General features: G+C 38.7%; 1 protein-coding gene across 2 annotated transcripts; it reads left to right on the forward strand.

Moving 5' to 3' along the window:
- The first annotated feature begins 403 nt into the window (after nucleotides 1-403).
- Nucleotides 404-22,847, forward strand: LOC6647367 (TSC22 domain family protein 1). 2 transcript variants are annotated; one of them, XM_002069710.4, is made up of 5 exons: nucleotides 404-848; nucleotides 6,718-7,159; nucleotides 14,458-14,570; nucleotides 19,923-20,175; nucleotides 20,894-22,847. In XM_002069710.4, the coding sequence occupies exons 2-5, from the start codon at nucleotides 6,938-6,940 to the stop codon at nucleotides 22,301-22,303; spliced, it is 1,998 nt and encodes a 665-aa protein (XP_002069746.2). In that variant the 5' UTR covers nucleotides 404-848; nucleotides 6,718-6,937; the 3' UTR covers nucleotides 22,304-22,847. The 2 variants fall into 2 exon arrangements, with proteins under 2 accessions (XP_002069746.2, XP_046869671.1); XM_047013715.1 differs by having other exon boundaries at nucleotides 6,721-7,159.
- The last annotated feature ends 394 nt before the right edge of the window (nucleotides 22,848-23,241 follow it).

The raw sequence follows: 23,241 nt of genomic DNA on the forward strand, positions 1-23,241 counted from the left end.
ATTCTCAAAAAAGCCTACAATCCGATTTGAATTTTTACGCTATCGTTTAGTCATTTAACTCTTTACGAACATAAAAAATCGTCCTATGTGCATCCTAGGCAAAGACAGGATTGTGCAAGAGGAAATTCAATCATACATTTACATCAAGGATGAACATCGAAAAGAAGACCATGAATATAGAAGAGAAATTCATACACATATGTAACGGTTACATTGTAACCACAGACCCAGAGAGAAAAAAAGAGAGACAGAGAACGAGAGAGAGCGAATAACAACAATCAACGACGATGAGCAAGGGTGAGCAAGTCGAAACACGAACAAACCCGTCTATCGTTCGCTTCTGTGTCGTTTATTCGGCCGGCAAATACAAATTTGAAATTCGAAATTCAGTTTTCGACTCGCCGTCAACGTCAACGGACGTGTGCCCTCGCGAGTTTTTTGATGATTTTCGAAACAAAAATCTCATACGGAATACGAAACTTTTTTGATTTTCTAACCTATCCACAAAAGACTGACACTCAACCAAGAAGTTGAACCGACACAGTGACTAGTGGGATAAATATATCTATAAGCATCAAAAATATTGTAAAACCACCCGCAAAAATAACAAATTCCACGCGCCGTGCAAAAGTCTTCTCCCAAAAGGAAAACAACAACAAAAAATATTAAAAGAAAACAAACAACCAAAGAAAACGGCAAAGTTTTAAAGGAAAATTATTGAAGTGAATTGTGTATTGTATCTCTGTATTAATTCTGTGTTTATGTGTGTTAAAAACGAAAATTCAATAAGCAGCATTTTTTGAGGAAAAATCAAGCAGAACTCAATCTTTGGACTAAGACTCTAGCGGGTAAGTTTAAGCCATAAACCAAAAGGGAAATTAAGATTTTCTTGACTCCAATGTAGGCGAAGTGAAATCTATGTAAGAAAGGCTTATCAAACGGCATTTGATTTGTCTTGAGACTTTGACAGAGGGGATTATCAATCCAGAGTGTAGGCATTCTAAGAAGAAGAAACGGCAAAGTGACTAACTTAGTCTTCTTCTCCCCATCTCATTCCCTCTTCCTATGCGTTGATAAGACTAAAAGTTTTAAAACGATTTGCTTAGAAAAATGATTGATTGGGTTTTAAGGTCAGGAATGCAATAAGCATTATAATGGCTGTTTTTGTTTTGTTTTAATGTCAATTAAAAACAATTATAATTAGAGTTCAATAATACTTAAATTATAATAAAATTCTGAGCCAAATGGAACAAAAAAACTGTACATAAACCCAGTTTAAAACAAGAAACTAAGTTTGAAATCAATACTTAAAATAAAGTGTGTCAATGATAAGTAAAATAAAATAAACTTTCGTACTAAAAGTTATGACTAATTGGCAAATTGAGACACATTTCTAGCCAATTAAATGATACTAGAAATCCAAATAAAACACTTTTCTTGATGTGTATATATGTATCTTTATAGCCATTTGCAAAAACAGATATTTCGAATTGATATGAGGTATTTAAAAACTGGGCAAACGTGCCATAAATAGACAAAAACAGAGACTAAAACAAATCATTTAAGACACAACAAAAGCACCGACAAAATGAATGGATATGGGGAAGTTCTTCTTTTTTAATTATAATCAAATATTGTAGAGAAAACAAACGAAATGAAATGAAACCTGGAAAAATCTCTTCAACTAATGTCGCACCTTTGTTTTGTTTGTCGTTTGTCGGCATTTGCTAGAGAAAGACATAGAGAAAGAGAGAGATAGATAGAGACAGGGGATTTGTTTTAGGTAAATTTGTTTAAATTATTAGCAAATGAGCAACAAGTGCGTTGGGGTGCAGTGAGGTAAAGTTCATTATTATTATTATTATTTCTTCATCATTTTCTTCTTCTTCCACTTCCTCTCTAAGTGTGTGCTAATCCTTTGGTAAATAAGTAAAAATGTCTCCTCCATCTTCTTCTGCATACCCCAAGGCCTCATAAATTCACGCAAAATAAAATTTATGTTTATAGAGAAGCAAAAAAGGAAAGGAAAAAAAAATCACAAGAATACAAGTACAAGATGTGCCGCATATGTGTGTGTGTATTTGTGTGTATCTTTTAGATTCATGTAGCCGCGCTTTGCCTTTAAATGAGTTGTTAAACATGGCAGAGAGAAAAAGCAGTGGGAAGAGGGGCAGGGAAGTGAAGGGAAGAGTCGCTCCTCTGGCCAGCGATGAAGATAAATAATAACTCAATCTCTGGCCGGGTTAATGGTTAACTTGTGTGCGTGGTTGTAGTCACTTGCACTCCCCATCGCCCATCCCCCGTCCTTCTCCTTACGTTACATTTCTGCTTTGCTCCCAAAAAAGTGTTGACAAGCTCCAAAATAAAAAAAATTAAGTAAATAAAGGGTTCAGCTTAATCCCAAATACATATATATATATAGATCATTTCTACCTGTTGGCAAATTGAGTTTTAATTGTGTTCTGAGCCATGTGCTACACATGTTGGCCCTTTTTTTGTTGCTTTAGGCAACTTTTTCTTTGTTTTTTTTTTTGTGGTCCTCACAGGATTTCCGTTTTTGAGTTTTTGTTTCTTTTTATATCTAATTAGTATGCTTAAAATGTATTTCAACTGAAAATCAAAGTACTTACATGCATAAATTTGTCAAGACCTTTGACTTTTAATGTCTTTATTATCAACAAAAGAAACATAGTAAGAGAGAGAGAGAGAGAGAGAATTTTATGAGGCGTGGGAATTGATGAATGACTCGCAACAAAATAGAAAAATAAAACAGTCAAAAGCAACGAAAACATATGCTAAGCTTATTACCAAAAGAAAATAAAAATTTATATGTATATGCAAATAGATCTACATAATATTTACACAAGAAATCACGTAGAGGACAACATAAACAAAAAGCAACAACAAAAAATTGTAAACTCCGTAACGAAAATATTTGTTATAAGCTTGTAAACGTTGAAGGAAAGCGAAAGCTGTGAAAATGTTGCCAAAGAACTGGAAGGGAGGAACAGGAGAAGAAGGCATTGGGAAAGAGAATTGCTGCCCGTCGGCCAAGGCGCAAAAAAAACTGAAGAACTTTAGCGCAGCCCTCCCAAGGTCCTCGCGCTCCTTTTCTACCTCTCCTTCCCCCCTGTGTAGGGGCTTCTTAATGCTGAGTGACATTGATGTGACATGCCCGTCATCTTCTTCGTCTCGTTTCCTTTTCTCTGTGTTCGCTTTTCTGCCTCAGTTTCTCTCCAGGACCAATTCTGTTCCTTTGCCTCTGTTTTTTTGTTGTTGTTGTTGCTTTTCTCCTTTGTGGTTTATTTAAAAGTTTTTTTGCTTAATGTGGCCGCAGGGGCGTAACAAGTTTACACACACACCTCACTCTCACTCTCTCTTTCTCTCTCTCTCGGCCAACATAATAAATGATATGTAAACTAAGTCAAAATAAGTTTTCAGGGCCAGCGAAATCTTCAATTTTTGTTCTTGTTTTCCCCAACTTATTTTAGTGGAAGACGCTGCAAGGCATATTCACGAGAGAGATTAAGGCGTACATGGGATAACAAAAAAAAACATTGCTTTAAGCCAAGTTTATATAAGAAATTCAGTACACTAAATATCTCTAAGTAACTTGGCTTTAACGAACTAAGGCATTTAATATAATTTTCGAAAGGAATAAAACATTTTTTATAGACTAGTTATCGGTAGCATTGTCTAGCCTACTTTTCCAATCTGTTTCGTTTTTCTTTTTATTACATTTTCCTATTAATTTGCAACATTTGTCTCTCCATTCTCCTTGTCCTTGCTTGGCATTTGTTCCACTTAGTATCCCGTGGTTTCTTATGCCCATAACACTTATCGATACCGATACGATGGAAACCCAAAAACTATACATATAATGTCTCAATTTCCCAATTTTCGTAAATGTTATATGTATGTATTTTTCTTGCCTCTACCTGGACTTGGAATTGAGTTCGTTTACCACAGAGACACCATAGACACACGCACCCATATCAATTTCCTTTATTCTCCCCTCAGACTGTCTCTCTCCGTCCTTCTCTCTCCCACTCTGTCTTTTTGGTCAGAACCCAAAACGAATTAAAATTACACGACGCGACGTTGTCCGTTGGCTAGATCCTTGGCCCAGGTTAAAGAACATTTATCATTGTAGCTAATAAATGTGTTTCTGTTACCTGAACTCGTCGAACAGTGACTTTTAGAACGACCCTCTCTATCCCCCTCTCTCTCTCACTGACTCTGTCTACACGGACACAATTTCAATTGAGCCATTTAAATGCGTGGCCCAAAAAAAAAAAAAATACAAAGCAAAAAAACAGAAAAAAATAAGTTACCGAAACCGAAACTGAAACTGAAACTCTCCTCCTATTGAAATTTCAATTAAAAGCAATTTTTATGGGCAGCTGTATAGTCATTGTCTTTTCTTCTATTTATTTTCTCAAGTGTGGCATATAAATCACTGATATAGCCCGAGTGAAAGTGAAGAAAGTCCTCAAAGATATAGCAAAAAAGGGGTGGCCAAAGAGAGAGACCCGACTTGAACCTTTAATTGGCTTGAAGTGCTTGGAGTTGTGTTCTTTTAAGAAGAAGATTTCGATTCGGAGTTTTAGTTCAAGTTGCAAGTTCTTTTGCTTCGTTTTTGGAGTGGAGAGCGGCCTGGGCAGATGGTTTTAAAGCCAATTATCTAATTGCTTTTGCCTTTTACTTTGATTTGCCTCCCTCCCCCGCCCCACACACACACCCGCTAATTGCCTTACCGCCAGGACTTCTTTGATTTCCATTATAATGCTTACTCCTCTATTTATTTCTCCTTTTTTTGCTCCATTTTATGCTTGAATCTCTCTCTGTCCCAGGAGCAAGTCAGGGAAGGGAAGGAAGGTTAGCCAGGCTTAATCTGAAAACAAATCGATTTGGTCTTGTCTGTCTCTCTCTGTCTTCTTCTTTTTCTTCTTTATCTGTCTCTTCGTTTTGGCCCATTGAAACGTCTTTAGACGTTCCTCTTTTTCAACACGATTTATTTCATTATTTTGTTTCGTTTTTTTTCCTCTTTTCAAGTTAATCACCATCGAAGTTGGAAGTCGTCAGACAATTCAATCGATAAAACCAAAGTTAAGCTTTAAGTTTTGTTGTGTTGTTTTTTTGGGCCTTTTTAAATGAAATTCAATCTTAGTTTTATTTTTTTGCTCTGTGTGTTTTCTGGTCTGGTTATTTTTTTTTTCTCTCTCTGATTCGACTCGATGCCATTCAATTCAATTCAATTTTCTTTACAACATTTCATCTTTGACATGTTTTGTCCGTCTGTCTAAATGTGTGTGTGTGTGTGTGTGCGAGTGTGCGAGTGTGTGTGTTTCCGTCTGTTTGTCATTGTGTTTTCTTCATCTCCTTCTCGGCTTCTGCTTCGTCTTCGTCTTCGTTTTCCTTTGGCTTTGTCGTCTTTTCCCGTCTCGTTTCGTTTTTAATATCTTTTAATCTCCAATGTCAACAGCGGCTTACATTTGATTGCAAGACAAGAGAGAGAGAGAGAGAGAGAGAAAATGAGAGAGAGGGAGACAGAGATACACCCAATCCAACAACAAACAGCAAACAGATTCAATGATTGTAGTTTTTCCTCTTTTCTTATTTGAAGATCTTATCAGGAGACTCTCTTTGGCAATATCTTTTGCCATCTCTCATTCACTCTCTTTCTCGCTCCTTCTCTCATTCTCTCCCTCTTTCTCTCTATCTCTCTCTCTTTCGGTTTGTGAGACAAGTGACAGCAGCTCTCCAACTAATTAAATGAAACCAACTGGCAACATATGTTGCACAGAAGAAGACGTCTCTCTGCCCCACGCAGCATCAGCAACAAACAGACGACTGAAACAGGCAGCACATGGACTCTTGAGTTGCTGTCAAGTGGGCTACATTCCGTTTGGATTTCGACTTAAGCTGAATGACTATATAAGTCACTACCACATCAAACCTTGAATGAATTAAAACTAGGATGAATATTTCTGAAATCAATCAAATGATGGATCAACAACTTTCCAAGTCATGTCATCTTTTTTTACCTTTCTCTCAATTATTTTGTCAGCATATGTGTGAAAAAACAACAACAACAGGAACAACAACAGAACCGCAACCAAAAGGATAATAATAATAATAACACAAAAAAACAAAAAAAAACAACAACTGACAGAAACGAAAGAGAAAAAGCAATTGCCAATGAGTCGACAGATTTACGGGGCGAAAAAAAAAACAACAAGGGGAAAAAAGGATAATGCAGGACAAACTAGCAAAGTAAATAAAAAGTAAATAGCAAAAAATGGAAACGCATTAAACAAAATCAATAAAAAAAAAATGAGAAAAAAAAAATTAACATTAAGCCACAGGGTGGAATGTGGCCATGGTCCTTGATATACCTAAATATAGATTCAAGGGGTGGGTCCTCCTTTGTGTATATGTATGTGTGTGTATATATAGAAGCGATAGATAGCCCAAATGGAATGCGTGTGTGGAGGCTCATTGCTAGGATCAGTTCAATTAGGTGAAGAGAGAAACGGAGAGGCGGAGACGTGCCCGGAAAGACCAAGGGAAGATAATTACTCACCGAGAGCCAAAGGAGACAAAGGACATTCGTGTCTCTGTGTTAACACATGGATAGCTGTCCGACCATTTCAACTGTTTTAATAAGCCAACTAACCAATGTCCTTTCTTTTTGCATTCTCTTTCTTTCATCAGCAGCTTTGCCGCCAAGCGATGAGGATGATGATCAGCTGGAAGCAAATTTGACACGCAGCCAAGGAGGAGAATAATCCATTGGAATAGAATTATAAATATATATACATATTTCCAAACGACTCGACTCATCCCAAATACATAAAAAACACACCAAAAGAGCGAAGAAGACATCTCACACATCCTCACTCTCACACACACACACTCATACACACACACACAAATGTGGAAAATGTTGGATATGATGGATATGACCGATGCCGAACTCTTTATGTTTGAGTGCGATGAATGCGCCGGCATGCCATTGGCCCCACCACCACAATTCTTCCTGCCACCACCGCCAAGGCCGCCCAGTTTGGCCGAATATACCGTTGTGCCGCAGGATTGCAATGAGGAGCAATTGGCACAACAGCAATGGGACAGCGATGTCTGCCAGGCCATGCCGGTAAGTTAATGCACCACCCAAAAGCCAAATCTAAAACGGGCAACCCCTTTGCCTTGCCACATTGATGTGGCAACAAATTCACCCTCTTTTCCCCCTAATGAGCCAGCATTTTGCAAGGCAGCTGTTTAATTTTTCCTCCTTGTATTTTGCAAGTGCTTTGACTTCACCTCCTTCCCCCTCTCTCTCTCACTCTCTTTGGTTTTTGTTCATTTTTATTTTCTCTCTTTGTGAAAAGGTGTCAGAAATTTATGTTGCCTTATTGAATTATGTATATTGCATATTATTACAACTGCAACAACAACAACAACAACAACATCTGCCCGCCTACTTGTTGTAATTGAAGTGGTGGGTTGAGCCCAACAAAAAAAAAAGGGCGTAATAAATGTTAACAGTTGAGCAAAGTTGAAAGACTACAAAAAGTGAAATGATTTATGCCAACAAGCAAAAAATGTCTCACATCTGATATGAAAATCTATGGGAAATTAAATTCAACCATTTGAGAAAATGTTATATACATACACATACCTGAACAATCTTTAAACTCCATGAAAAGTCAATTTTTTTCCATTTTATACACTCTTAAATGTTAACCCTTAAGCCACCTTTTAAATTTAAAAGACAAAAAGTTTAAAGTTCACAAATGTCTCCCACACACACACACACACGCACACAGAGAGAAAATTGCCTAAACAACCACAAGAAATCACTTTAAAGAAAAACATCCTTGAAGTCCGCATTCTATATATATACATCTTTTTTTTCTTGTTGCCCCAGCAACAGCTGTTGCTCTTGTTTCTGTTTGCGTCTACCATTCGAACCCTGGAACTTCGTTATGATGATGAAGATGATGATGCCCACACTCTACGCCCACTTTCCCGCCCACATTTCAGCCCTTGTCCATGCCTTTTCTGGGGGGCAGAAACAGCAACAAATTACAATAACAATGAAAAGTTAAGCGCTATCAACAAAAAATAAATAAAAAAGGACAACAACAACGACACGCACAAAAAAAAAGAAGAAACCAACGAAAAGTGAAACATTTTCTGGGCAACAGCCTGTAAGTAGGCAAAGGAAATTTCGAGACCCAGACCGACCTAAAGACCAAGGCGGCTGGACAACATATGGCCCAGAAAATCATGCCCAAACTCATTCCACCGGACAACTTTAAAGGTTGTCAGCGGTTACAGAATACAGACACACACACACAGAACCATTTCATTTATCATTTTCATTTGTAACAAATTATTTCAAAACCAACACAGGAAAAACGAGAGATAATTTCATAGGGAAAATGTTCTTTCATTCCTTTTAATCTCTCACTCTCCCTCTCTTTCTCTCCCTCTCTCTCTCTCCCTCTCTCTCTCTATGTCTCTCACTCTGTGTTTATTTAGGCAGCGAGGCAAATGTCGAGATCAAATTCCACATCAACACCAGCATTGATAAAAAAAAAAGAAGAAAAAAAAAAACGTCCAGAAACAAAACAAAAAATTATGAAAAATAAAACTCACGTGCTAGCCGCCCCAACAATCTCCCCTCCGCCCCCTTCTGTCAAGTGTTTTCCACTTAATTTTCCAGCATTTATGTAACAAAAAATTTAAATAAACCCAAAACGAAAAAAACCAGATCTGTGTGTGGTCCGAAACACGCACAACAATTTGTGTGTGGGCACTTGAGACTGTCGCTTAGTGGTTTGTTTTTTTTTTTCCTCAACTGGTGAACTGATTTATGCTGACAAATCAAATGGTTTACATGCATTTTATGTCAAAAAGTATCTTATGGATAATCTAACTCTCTCGCAAAGGTGGAGAAAAGTCCAAAAATTGTTCCCACGAAACGCATCACACATATACACACACACACAGACGCAAGAAAGAAAAACCCCCAAAATGAAAATCTAAGCGAAATCAGCTTAAATTCAATTTTGCCATCAAAATCAATTTAAGGGATTAAGTTTTTTGGAGAAAAGTCTTTTTCCCCGATTTACCACTCCCGCCCACTTGCCTTCTCTTTCTCTCTCTCTTTCTCAATCTCTCCTCATCAAATTGATAAGTTTAAAAAGGGAATTGTGCCAATTTCAGTGAAACGTGCGTGTGTATGTGTGCGTGTAAGGAAGGAAAACATGTCCTTAAAGGAAAATGAAATTTAATTTCATCAGCAGCGACTGATTTCTCTCTCTGTCCCTCTCTCACTCTCCCCCTCTGTCAGTGTGTTGAGGTCGTGTGGGCGTGTTTACTTCCCTTTTGACGGTGACAGCGCCAAAAAAATAATCCTTTAGCGTAAAATATTTCAACTTTAAGCAGCAACATGATGATGTTGATGATGATAGAGGAGGAAGTAATGGAAAACAGGGAAGCCAAAATAGCAAATAGCTTGACATTGATATCGAATGTTGTGAGAATGAATAGAATTCCTCTACAGACACACACACACACACACACACACACACACACACACTCACACATATGTGTATGTACATATATATAAATTATATCTATCAAGTTTAGTCGAAAGAAATGTAGCTCTTGGCTTTTCTGGTGTCTGCTTCTTTTAGAATTTTGTGTGTTGCTTGTTGTTTACAGTTGACAGAGCCCAGACACAGCTGCAGACAGACACAAAACGGAAGTAAAGCAGAGAGAGAGCAAAGAGCATAGAGTAGGCAAAAAATGACAACAAAAAAAAAGGGGGAAAAAGTCAAAATTCTAGTTATATCAAAATGCAAAGAAATGTATCTAAGAAATGGAAAGATTCAAACTCATTATGCACACACACACACACTTACACGCAGACACCTCCTAAACACACACAGAGAGATGAAGAGAGAGAGAGAGAAGAGACTTGCCTCATTACACTAGCTAAAGAATGTTTCGTCTTCTTCTACTCTCAATCACAAGTTTGTTTCCAAACAATTGCCTTGGCCAAGTGGTTACAAAACTGCCAACAACAACAACAACAGGAACAAAAGAAAAGCAAGAGCTAACTGGGATGCAGTGAAACGACATAGACAAAAGGGTGCAGGCGGGGGGCAACAGGAGATCGATACTACTCCAGATACATGTGTATGCACGTGCTATGAAATCGAACTTTTCAGTTAGGCCAAAAGCGGAGGCAAAGTGTTGCGAAAAAAACCAGGCACACACTCACACATACGAGTGTGTGTGTTGCATGTTGGAAAGTTTTGCCATTTTATCAGTTGTTGCTGCAAGTGGCACGTGCTTGTTGCAAGCAAAGCTCTTGCCTCTCCTCCTCTCTCTGCCGTCTTACCCAACACATCATCAGTCTCGTGCACTGTTCTGTGTTGGATTTTTTTGTTTTGTTTTAGGAACTTTTGTAACGAGAAGCATCAAAGGATTGTGGGGGGGGCGAGGAGGAGGAGAAGGAAATGAAAACCCGCTGCCTGAAAAAGTTGTTAACTTTAAGTTGCCAAACGGTGAGAACTTTTCACTTCAACCAAAATGTTGGCAGGAGGAGTATCATGAGGGGATGGGTGAGGTGTGAGGTGTGAGCCAACCCTTGCTGGTTATAAACATTTTGACGACTGATTTTGATGACTTGCCAAACCGCCCACAACTTTGTTGCCCTCTCCTCCCTTTCGTTATGGAGTTTTATGCATTTCGGTTTCAACTTCTCTATCTCTGTCTCTTTCTTCATCTGCACTTAAAATTGGGTCAAAGGCAACTCCGAAACATTTTCACTTTATGGCCTACTCAAGGAAGTTCACAGAAAAAACACACACTCCATTTCTCCAGTCTGTCCCTATCCTCTCTTGGCATCCTCCTGGTTGGCTTGCCCTTGAGCTTCTGTCGAGGCAGCGGAGATATTTCATGATTAAAAAGTTGCGCACTCATAAAAATAAACCACATTTTGCAACACTGGCTAACGGTTAATCTCCATTTTCTTTACGTTTTGGCTTTGCCGTTTCCATTTCCATTTCCCAGCACTTTTCCGTTTCATTTTTTGCCCTTCTTAACTTTATGCCATAATTTCATATGCTTAGACCACTTCTCGTTGTCTCTTTCTGTTCTAATGGCTTTCTTTTTAGGAAAGGGAGTTGGGGGGCGTGGCTTAATTATTTTATCACCCAAGTTGGCAGTCTCGTTTGCTGCTTGCTGCTGCTTGCTCACTCTGTTTACATTTCCCTATTTGCCTTGTCATAAATCGTTCAAATTGTTATCTTTATTTCTATTTACCTTGTCTACTCCTTTATTTTTTTTGCTGTTGCTGTTGCTGTTGTTGGAAAACCTTTTCAATCATATTGCCTACTGGAAAATCGCTTATCTCGCTGATGGGCAAACATGACCAGAACACAACACAACACAAAGTAGGGCCACCTCTTCCTCTTAAGCTATTGATAAGTTTGTGTGCTTTCACATTTTTTTCCCCCGTATTCTTATCTCGGATCTGGTTAATGTTAATCCCTTGCTCTCCTACTGTAACTGTGCCCCTTTGGCAGCTGACAATAGCCCACAGTGGCAAGAGAGTTGCAACATCTGGTACAGTTATTATTATTATTATTATTATCATACACGGCCCACCTTGTCTCTGACCCCGACAAGAGGGGCACATATTATTACCTACACATGTATTTCGGATTTATCGATTATCAACGCACACACAAAAAAAAAAAGAAGAAAAAAAAAACCAAAATGGTGATAGATCTAACAACGTCAAAATTTTTGTGGCCACAGCAAAAGACAATGGGAAATTGCTTTCGTTTCTTTTTTTTTTTCATTTTTTCCATTTCGAAAATTGAATGTTGCAAGTGAGATTTGTCTATGAGCTCGATAGACAGCAGAGACACTGCACTCTAGGGAATTTGTAGGGGAGTTCTCAATGTCGAGCATATGAGTTTCTTATAGTTAAAATGCATTTACCATTTGTTTATCAAAAGTATTCAAAGTTTTTAAGATTTAGTTTAGAATTTAGTTTGAAGATTTATTCTAGGAGTAGTATTAAGCGACACTTGAAGATTAAAAACAAGTTACTTTTTGATAATTTCATATTTAAAGCGACTCTGAAAAGTCTTTAAGACCCACGGTAAAGAAAAAAAAACTTATCTCCTGATCCACATACCCAGCACCCAGTCAGTACAAAAGAAAAACCGAAAGAAAAACTCGCGTCAGGTCTCATTAATCAATTTGATTACGCACGAGCTTTGTTGTTGCCTCTCTCTCTTTGTCTCCCCTCCAGTCATACTTTGTTTTGGCTTTTTCCCCCACCTCAAACCACAATATACTGAAAAACCGATTGCACTGGCCCTTTCCGAATATAATTGTTTAATTTATTATTATTGTATTTGTTTGTTATGCCTCTCTCTGTCAGTTCTCCTCTCATATTCCTCAAGCTGAACGCTGAGAAGGGGAAGGGTTAGATCAGCGATTTGTCTTTGAAATGGTTTTCAAAACAACAACAGAAAAAATTTCTTAATTTTCCATGATAAGCGCCAAATGTGAGCAGCTTGTGGTGTATGGTGCTTTGCCCCATTTTGCTCAATGTGTGCGTTGCTCCCTTCCCTTCCCTTCCTCTTATTTCAATATTATTCAATAATTTCGACATGCCCACGAAACGTAGATGTCAATATTTTTATAGCTTATCTCTCAAACTTTACGATTTGAGGGCATTTAAATACCCTTCACAGAAATCTTGAGAGTGAGATCAACAACATTTAGCATCAGTAGAGTATTTCCAATTCGATCAATAGATAAACACAGAAATTGTGCTTTGTTATGATGTGATGCATTTGTATTTGCATTTTGCTTATTTTCTCTGATGCTCTCACTCTCAATGAAATATTAATATTATTCATATTGCCCATGCTTTGGGCGATAAGCGATTGGATTGGGGGCTTCCGCATTTCATCTAGGGTGATCCACCGAGTGGGGTAAACAGAGTATGGTCCGCAGATAGAGAAGGAAACGGGATGGTAGCGGGTGTAGATGGGAGCAAACTGTGCCATCAATATTTTCTGTGTTTGTTGGTTAAATATAAATCAAGGAAAGAGTTCAAAACTCATTTCATTTAATAAATTAGTATATGCATAAAATGCATTACAAATTAAAGAGTGGCCTATATACACACACACACACCCACACACCCACACGCACACACACATATGGACAGTTGAATACACACACTCTTGCTGCACACTGAGGCGAAATTATTTGCACAGCTGTCAAAGTTTGACCTCATTTTTGTGTTGGAAGCGTTGCTTTTAGCTCTTTTATTTCCCTTGGCTTGTTGTCTCACTCTAACGCACTCAAACCCCTCCTCCTCCAACTGTCTTTCTACGGAATTTTAACCAAAAATATATTTTCCATGTTTTTTTGAGTGATTTATGCTATATGTTTGACCAAACGACAGGTGGATGAGTAGAAGGAGATGGAAACGGTAGTAGGTGGTTGGACAGTTTGCATACAATTTTCTACCCCTCTTCGCCTTTGGTCTTCAAATAGCAGTAAAATATTTTCATAAATAAATAAATATACTTAATACAAGCGAGAGATAGAGAGAAAAAACTGAAAGTTATCTTTTGACAGGCAAAGTTGAGGTTAAAAAGACAATGACATAAATGATGATGAAAGCAAGTGACAGAAAACTAACAGAAAATGTTTAAAACTAAATTTGGATAGTGAATAATTTTCCTGGCACTTTTTAGAGGGTATCTAGTAGTCAGCTTGAGCTCACATACTTGTTTTCTTTTTCTTGCATACTCAAGCAGAAATTCAAAGGCAAATTGCTGGGAGTCGCCTTCTTCTATTTCAACTTCTGTCTCTCTCATACACACCTTTACCCTGTAAAGTTGACCTTAATTTCAATTCCTATTCTTACCTCACTTACTGCTCTCAGTCACACGACCCACTCCTTTGGCCAAGACGTAAGATGGCCAAGTCAAGAGGGAGAGAGAGAGAGAGAGAGAGAGATAGAAAAAAAGGTTAACAGCCCAAGTCGCGTGCTCTGCGATTTTGTTTGCATTTCGTTAGGCATATTTACCAAAATATTTGCCTCTTTTTCTTCTTCATCATCTCCATCTCCTTTTTGCTTCTTATTTTACTTGGCTGTGGCTTTCTTTCTTTTGTATTTCGTTGTTGTTGTTGCTGTTGTTGCTGTTGTTGCTGTTGTTGGTTTTTTCTTTCTGTGTAATGTTTGTTTATATGCAAAATGGCTTTGTGTTTGACTTTCAGTTGTTGCGGCTGGGCTGTAAATTGTTGATTTACTCGCCTTTGCCAATGTTTAACTTTTACTTTTTCCATTTGTGATTATTATTAACCTAAACCTCCGCCTTTTCTCTATCTCTCTTGCAGATCTTGGATGCCAGTTTATATAGCAGTCAATCGTTGGCCACCTCTGCGATGATAGCCGTCTTCTCCCTGCTCTTGGTCTTGATTGTGCTCATCTCTTCGCTTTTTGTTTGGAAGTAAGTAGAAAAAATCACATACCAATACTATAACGAACTGAAAATACCCTTTCATTGATTTTGTTGTTTGATTTCAATCCACAAAAATGTGCAATATTCACAAAGATGCTTTAAATGTCTCAATTAATGGTGGGGAATGGGGAAGCCCACACACACTCATACTCACCCCCCTATTGCCCCTGCATTCTGCTATCTTCCTTGTCTCCACTACTCAAACGCCTTGTGTGGTTTTCGTTTTGTCTTGACTATTATCGCGGCTTGCCCCCTTCTGGCAACTTTTATCGCAGCGGAGCAGCTCAGAAAGTTGTTGCTGTTGGTGGAAACTAAAGTTGAAGTTGAATTGGAGGCGTTAACCATTTGCCTGCAACATGTTGCATGTTGCTGTTGCTCTTTGCTTTTTGATTTATGTGCCAGGCAAAAGAAAAAGATTGCCACCAGGCGATAAAATAAAGAAAGACAGAAACAAAATAGAAGAGACAGAGCTTGAAAGCCACTAACTTAATTACAAGGCTTAGAAATATTTCAGGCAATTCGTTAAAAAGCAATTGGAAAACTGTTAAAAAAAAAAAGATTTGATATGCATTTTATACATATTTATTGTTAGAGAACGCTTTGAACACACTTTAACACTCTGAAACATTGTTGCTCGAGCAACAATTTCCATTTGACGCCATTTCGACATATCAAAAATGCAAGCAATGCGGAAAACTCTCTAGCAATGAGAAAACGGGTTAAATGAAAATTCACACGAAAAAAAGTTGTAGAAAAAAAAAACAGATTCCGCTGGCGGAAAAAAAAAGAATGAAAACCATTTGCCAAAGTCAGAAAAACAAACAAGGAAACAAACAGCCAAACGAAAATTAATGTAGTCTACTTTCGAGCGAGCCACCAACATGACCTACATACATATGCATGTGTGTGTGTGTGAGTGTGAGTGTATGTGGGTGGTTATGCACTTAAAACCAAAACTAAATTAAATTGAAATTTTTAAATAAACGTGGCAAAAAAATGAAATGAAAAGGGGGCAAAACGAGAAGTGAAAAATGGCCCAGACTCGCCATGGACCAGAGCATATAAAACAATTTACTTTTACGGTCTACCAAAAAAACAAAAAAAAAACATAAGAGAGATGGAAAAAAACTCTCTGACTAACAAACACATACAGATGGAAAAATCTGCTAGAGAAAAATAACCACAAAAGTAGCAAGTGAAACGGAGAGAGGAAGAGAGAGCGCATAAGGATGTGCAGGGAGAAAAAACATTCTCATTCTTTCGCTTGTTTTCCATTAGTTTTTTGCATGTAGAACTGAATTAGAGAAAAAGCCAAAGTAAATATAAATAAATAATAGAGATGAATAGGGCAAAAAGAGGGCTTAAATAAGAGCAAAAGACTGAAAAATGCCAAGTCATAGTGACTTCAACTTTGCTGTCGTTTAAAGTGGCAAGTTCTCTTATGATTCGTCTTAAATTTTTGTTCGATTGATTGGCCATAACTTTTGGTCCTATGTATTTATTTATTTATTTATTCATTCAGTTTTCTCACATAGCTGGCCCCAGATGCTTGTCTTCTCATTAGCATTGACTTGAAGAATACATTGAACACAACCGACATCAACAAGTGTGTTAACCGAATCATCGATTTTCCTTTCCATTCCTCTTTTAGGGTGAATAACCAACAACACACACACAAAAAAAGGAGGAATATATATATATATATATTCATGCGAATCAGTTTGTTGCCTGTGTTTGGCTCCTAAATACAAGCGTTCCATTCATTTCATTCATTCATACATATTCATTAAAGTTTGCTGACCGCAGGCACGCACTCAAATGGATGAAGAGACGCACAGGGGGGAAAAGGACAACAAGAGGACACAAAATGGACGTTGTTGTGCTTCATCATTTTTGAGGTTATGGCCACATACACACACACGCACATAGAAGAAGCAAAAGAAAAAAGCTCAACGAGCATCTTTATTACACTGTTCTCCATGTCTGTGAGTGTGTGTGGGTTTTGGTGTGTGCGTGTGTTAGATACTAGAAGCTGTTGCCTTAAGTGTTTGACCACCCCTCCTCCTCATTTGTCTCTGTGTTTGTTTGTTTGTTTGTGTGTGTAAACGACTATGAATGTCAGGAGAAAAAAAAAGGAAACGAAAAATGAAAACATGGCTAAAATAAAACTTGAGGCCGAGCCATTTTTTTGGCATTTATGATGTGGCACATTATTCTTGTTTTTATCGTGTGGCATGCCCCAAACAACAACAATAACAACATCAACTAGAGAAACAAGAACCAACCAAGTTATCATCTATAAATGGTAAACTAGATTTTGTTTATATAGAAATTTACCCATCGACAAATCTAAACATCGCAATGAGAGAGAAGAAGAAACAAACTAAAATTATTTAATATATAAATAATTCAACCTTTTTTTGTTGTTTGGTTTTTCGAGTGTATGCAAAATGCCTTTATAAATATTCAATTAACTGAAGAGGTATTTTTTCAGCTTCAAACACCGATTAACATATAAAATTTCAAACCATAAATTGCATTTATTATGACCCCCCCGACGAAATCCTCGTTTTGTCCCTAGCTTTTTCTCTCTCTCTTCCTCCCGCTCTCTTTCTGTTCATAATTACCTTAATTATTTTAATAAACCGCCGGCATGGTACAACTTTTTTATTGCAAATGTTTGCTCACTTGCACTTTATTAATTACATGGATATGCAACACATGTGTGACACACACAACTACACACACACACACGCACACTCGAAGGAGTGTTAAAAAAAAATCTGAAATGCTTGTCATTAAAATTGTTAACATTGTCCACAGCGGCAGTTAATAATATTTAAATAAATATGCTCTACTTAATTTGCATTCTGCGACAAGCACAAAAAAAAATGAATACAGAGAAAAAATCAAACTAAGTAAATGTAAATAATTGAAATAGGTGAAGGAAGCAAAAGTCCTTTCGTCTGTCACATAAATTGAATTCAAAGCCCGTGCGAGGGTTTCCTCATTCATATTAAATAAGGTAACCACAGCAACATTACATTCCCCTTCTTTGCCTCCTTTTTGCCTTCCTCATTTAATGTTGTCTGTTAAATAAATAAAATCAATTTCACCTTCATGCAATTTCATCTTCCTGTATGGAGAGCCCCCAAAAGGTATGCAATGAAAATCATAATAACTTGTGATTCTTTATTTGTTTTGCCTGCTGTTGTCTTGGCAAAAACGAACAAAAAAAAAAATTCTAAAAACAAAACTTTTAATCAAGTGCCACCTGCACCTCCCTCTCTTCCTCCTACTCGCATCCAAATTTAATATATTCTACCTTATGTGGTCTCTGAGTCATAGAGCTCAACAGCTGTTTCTGGCTTTGTCTCCCCCTTCTCAGCTGAAATAATTGTTGGTAATATGATGCCTACTTCAGGTTTTCTTTACCAACTTCCAACTGGCTCCCCACTCCGCTCTTCAGTCTTCGAGTGAGTAAAGTTTTGCTGCTCTTGTGGTTTCGACTCTTGCGGTTAGCTTTATGTCCATCGGTCAGATAGATTATGCAATTGGAATTGCAGTTGGTCAGTGGCTGATTGGTTGGCTGGCCGAGAGATAAAGAGACCACCAAAGAGTCATTGGTGGGGCATCAAAATAAATTTACTTTTAACAAATAAAACCGATTTAAGCAAATCGGCTTTAACTATTGATTTTTACATGGTGTTTTTCTTCTTGATTTTCTTTTGAATCAAGCAATTTCCATATCAAAGTCTTAAATGTGAAAAGTTTCTTGGGAATATTTGCCACTTCTCGAGCCTTTTGTAGTTTACTTCTTTTTCTTTTTTTTCTTTTCTTGGTCTTACGTGCCCTTTTCTCTGTTTCTTTGCAACAACCCCCAAAAAGCAGTTCAGTTGCAGAGTTCATAAATAAAAGATTCTCTTTTTGGCATAACTCACACCCCTTGGCCGCCCAACCGTTCACCCCTCTCACACTCACACACACACACATACAGAAACACACAAATTTCATGCTCATACAAACACATTGTTGCCCCTTTTTGCTGCTGCTGCTTGCCAGCTACTTTTTATTGTAAATTGCTTATGCCAAAAAGCAAAGCAAAGGAAAAGAAAAGGAATGAAAACTCTTTTGCCCCAAAGGTATATGCTCTTGGCTTAAGTTTTACTTCTTTACTTTTTTGCCCTCCTTCTCCTTCAACCCTTTATACATACAAATGTTTTACTTTCTTTTGCCAAATTGTACGACACTCTGGGGCATTGATGCTTGACGTGTTCTAACTGCCCTCCCCCGGCTACACTTTTGGGTCATAACGTTTAGAAATCAAACATGGCTCGCCTGAACAAATACACATACACAAAATTCACTTCACACCATTTCTAATGAAATGAAATGAAGCAAACTTTGATCGAAATGTCTAAGTGTGAGTCTGAGTCTGAAGTTTTGAATTGGTATCTACTTTAGGGCATATTCCCTCACATGAACATAAGAATCTCATAAGTAGGCATGTCATTTTTTAATATACACACAGCAAATTCCCTTCCCTCTCCACCTTGCACTCGACTTGGTTTTTATGCGTTTTTGTTTTTTCGGTTAGCTTCTACATACATAGGTTCGTCCTTTGCCTCTGACTTGTGCGAGTTTTTACGAGCGACTTCCGTTTTGGGGGAAAGTCAGCATGTTTACCTACAAGAACATTACAAGGATACTAACATCTCGTCCCTAAGAACATCCTTGCTACGTGGCGTCAATTTAATTTCACATTTTTCATTATGCTTATGCTTGCATGACAATGTCTTCGTTTTGCCAACAAGGATGAAGGACACACACAAACACACACACGCACGCGATGGCATCTTCCAAGCTGTGTCTCTCTCTCTCTCCCTCTCTCTGTCTTCGGCGTCTGTTGTCTTTTCGCCATGGGCAACACTTAATTATGTTCATTATTTTCATGGCACGCGGTTGCCTCCATCTCTCCGTCTCCGTCTCTGTCACTGCCTCTGCCCCTACCTCTTGCCACACAGGCAACGTTTTGACAAGCTTGTGACGCTTGATGCTCATTTAAATTGAATTTTGAATAGCCTATTTTTTGAATGGAACGGTAGATGTGCACAAGGGGCGGAGTAGTCGTCTTTTTTTTTTTGGCATTCTTTATTAATCAAATTGTTGGGGCAATTTAAAAGAGAAGTTAGCTGGCTTGTTTTTGGCTTGCTTACCTGACATTTATCACGGCTCCAGCTCCACCTCTATTTTGCCTTTCCTCTGGTCATTACAAATCGATTTATCTTGGCTTAAGGCTCCCTTACTAATCTCCCATTTCTCTCTCTCTTTCTTTTGCAGAAACAAACGTAAAGTGCAAAATCTGTTGCCCTGCAAAACGCCCACACGAGGTCCTTTGAATGGGGCAATGCCACTGGGTAGCGGCGACAACTCATCGCTTCATCATCATCATCACCATCATCATCATGGCATGTATGAGGATCCCGATGCGCATTTGGGGCACCATAGGCCATTGGTCATGCGGCATCATCATCATCCGCATCATCATCATTATCAGCAGCAGCCACAGCATCCGCAGCAACATCACACCGAGGTTAGTATCGATAACAGGATGTGTGCGAAAGAGCCACGAGAATAATATTACGACAATTGCTGTCACAACATTGGCAAACTGACATTTTCATTTTGATTGTCATTGTTCAACAAAAATGTCCTTTGAGCATGTCTGTCAGTCCCTCTCACTGTCGTCGTGTTGTCTGTCATAAGCAATTCAACTCATTCATTCAGCGAGTTGGTAGTGTAAACTGAAACCACATTTCCTATCCTTTCTAGTTATTCAATCGTTCCCTTTAGTTTTGTTTATGCATATGATTGCTTTATGAAACGCCTCAATTTACACTTGAACATGAGTTGAGTATATAAAATATATATGTACAATCTATATATGCAGGATATGATATCCTGCTGTGCCAGCTTAATTTCTGCTCCCCTTTTGTTAGTCCTTCTTTTTCTTCTTTTTTACGACTCTGACGCCTGCCTAAAGGGCTCGCAACGTGTTTCCTTTACTGTCATGTCCTTTTTTTTTGCTGGTTTTTTGTATTTCGCACAGTCATATCTTTGGCCTTTGTTTGGCCAGAAGGCAATGGATGGATTGTATGGTGGATTGTGTGTTTATTTTATTGTCTGATAAACAGCTCCTTTTGGGGACAAGCCTCGGGGAGCCAGAGCTACTTAAGCTTTAAATCTACACTGATCTCATCTGATCGCATGTGACTAAAGTTTCAACTCTTTGTCTTCTTTTCTCGTTTTAGCTGTTGCAAGGCAAAAGTATTCACTACCCAAGTGGCTATCCAATGACTCGTTCGCCACCATTTCTGGTTAGCTCATCGCCTGGTCCAGATCCCTATCGTTCCAATGATAATGTCTACGAGGAATTGGGTCCCGGACGCGTAGATTCAGATGGCGAATCTGAGCCGCCATTGCATTCCGATGATGATTTTGCCGAAGATGAACTATCACTGCCAGGTGAATGTAGTTTCCAGAAGGAAATCAATACAAACACAATGTCAGCCAGTATGACACCGTATCACGAGAGGCAAGCAGCTGGAGGAGCAAGTGGGGGAACAACTGTGGCAGCATCAACATCTGGTGCATCCAGCAGTCTCTTGCCCTTGGCGGCCACCCAAGAGCGCCACAGTGTTCTGAGTAGTGGCTCATCCACAGGACAGGATGCATCAACTGCCACAGCCGCCTCCACGACGAGCAACAATAACAACAACAACATCAACAATGACATGGCCCTGATGTCTTCTCGCCGGACTCCACGCATGCGTCAACCACGTTGCCAACCCAACGATGATCTCAACAATAGCAGCTCGACGGCAGAGATTGCCGATCTGGCACCACTCTACGATAATCGTAGCAATCTCATGTCACTCGGCTACATGGCCCGATCGACTGCCCCGCAATTCTACAATACCCTCGAACACGAAGTGGAGCGCAGGAATCGCATCAATGCCCAGCTAAGCAAGGCACCAGGTCCACCAGCGCCTCTGTCCACCATCTATCGGGAACGTATCCGTTACCCCGGGGCCCAGCATTATCCAGCCAATAGCACCAGTGGCCTCCTGGCGGCCACCATGCGTACCAGAACCCAACCCCGCATTGTGGATCGTCGCCTGGGTCCGCATCAGCATCAGCACCATCGCATACATGCTGCTCCACTGCCGCCTTCAGAGCCCGCCTATGGCTATGCCGAGCCCATGATGTACAATGCCAACTATTACTATGAGAGTGCGAATCCTATGGGCGGGGGAGCACGTCCCTATGCCACTGCTAGCACCACCACCTCCTCGGAATACAGACAACCCTATGGTGACTCTAGCTTTGGCTCTGATTCCGGTTACAGCCACCATACGCCAGCAAGTTCGATTGGACGACAGGATTACGATCTGGCCGAGCCACAATTGCATCTGCAACTACACCAACAGCCACCCTCCAAGCCCAACAAGTTGTCGGCCGCCTTGAGTTTTGGCTGGAACAAGAGCATTGGCCGCAAGCAGGCCGCCACCGCTTCCGCTTCCACAGCAAGCCAACCGACAATTGTTTCGGGCAGCAGCAGCAATGAGGCAACCAGTCCAAATAATAATAGCAGTCCCTGCTCCACAGTCACCTCTCAGCTGGACAACAATAATGCCAGCAGTAGCTTATCGCCGGCATAGATGGCTAGCCACTCAACAAATGTGAATAGGAGAGGCTTCCTTCCCCTTCCGGCCTCTCTCCATGTACAGTTAGTCTAAGTCTCCTTGTAAGTTGTAAGCTATATAAGTCCTATATCAATTTTTCAGTCCTGCGTGTACATCGTGAAAGCAATAGATATCTTAGCTAGAACAAAAACAAAAACCGAAAACTAAACTAAAGCTCTATTTGCCATCAAGTCACTAAGAAGCAAACCGTGTAACTTTAGTTAATAATATGTATTTAGCGAAACAAAGAACTTATAGCTCTTAAGTGTTTTTCCAATGTGATTGCCAAATTCTACAATATTTAAAACAAAACAAAACAAAAACCAATCGAAAGCGATAACTTATTTATAATGTAAAAAAAAACACTAAAACTAATGCTAAATTTAAATCCCTTGTCAATACGTTACTTTTAGGTTAAATTTATTTTAATTTGTTTGTTATTTTAGTTTGGTAAGCAAAACAGAAGGACAGAGACGAAAAACAAGAAAACAAATGCAAAGAAATGCCTACAAAAAATATACCAAAATATCAAAAAACATGAAAAAATCTAACAAAAACAAAATTGGCTTTTTATTTTTTGATTTAACTTTAACTTTTCATTTTCAAAATTTCACTTGACATCCCAAAAAATATGGAAATTTATGCAAAGGGGATTAGTGTGTACAAAAATCGTGGCATACTTTTCGGCATATTCGAAAACAGCTTCGTATTCCTTGGCTTGCAATTTTTCATCGCATACTTTTGGGCTCAGTGTCATTTCAGGTCTCTGTTAGCCGACTGTTACAAGCAATCAAAAAAAATCGGCTCTATCCCCCATAGTAAGTAAATTATTTGAAGGATTTTCAACTTTTGCAAACCAAAAATTATTCAGTAATATGTTTTCCGTTCTAATTTGTTTTATTTTTTTTTATATT

This window comes from Drosophila willistoni, chromosome 3R (genome assembly GCF_018902025.1).
Source record: "Drosophila willistoni isolate 14030-0811.24 chromosome 3R, UCI_dwil_1.1, whole genome shotgun sequence".
Classification (NCBI taxonomy): Eukaryota; Metazoa; Arthropoda; class Insecta; order Diptera; family Drosophilidae; genus Drosophila; species Drosophila willistoni.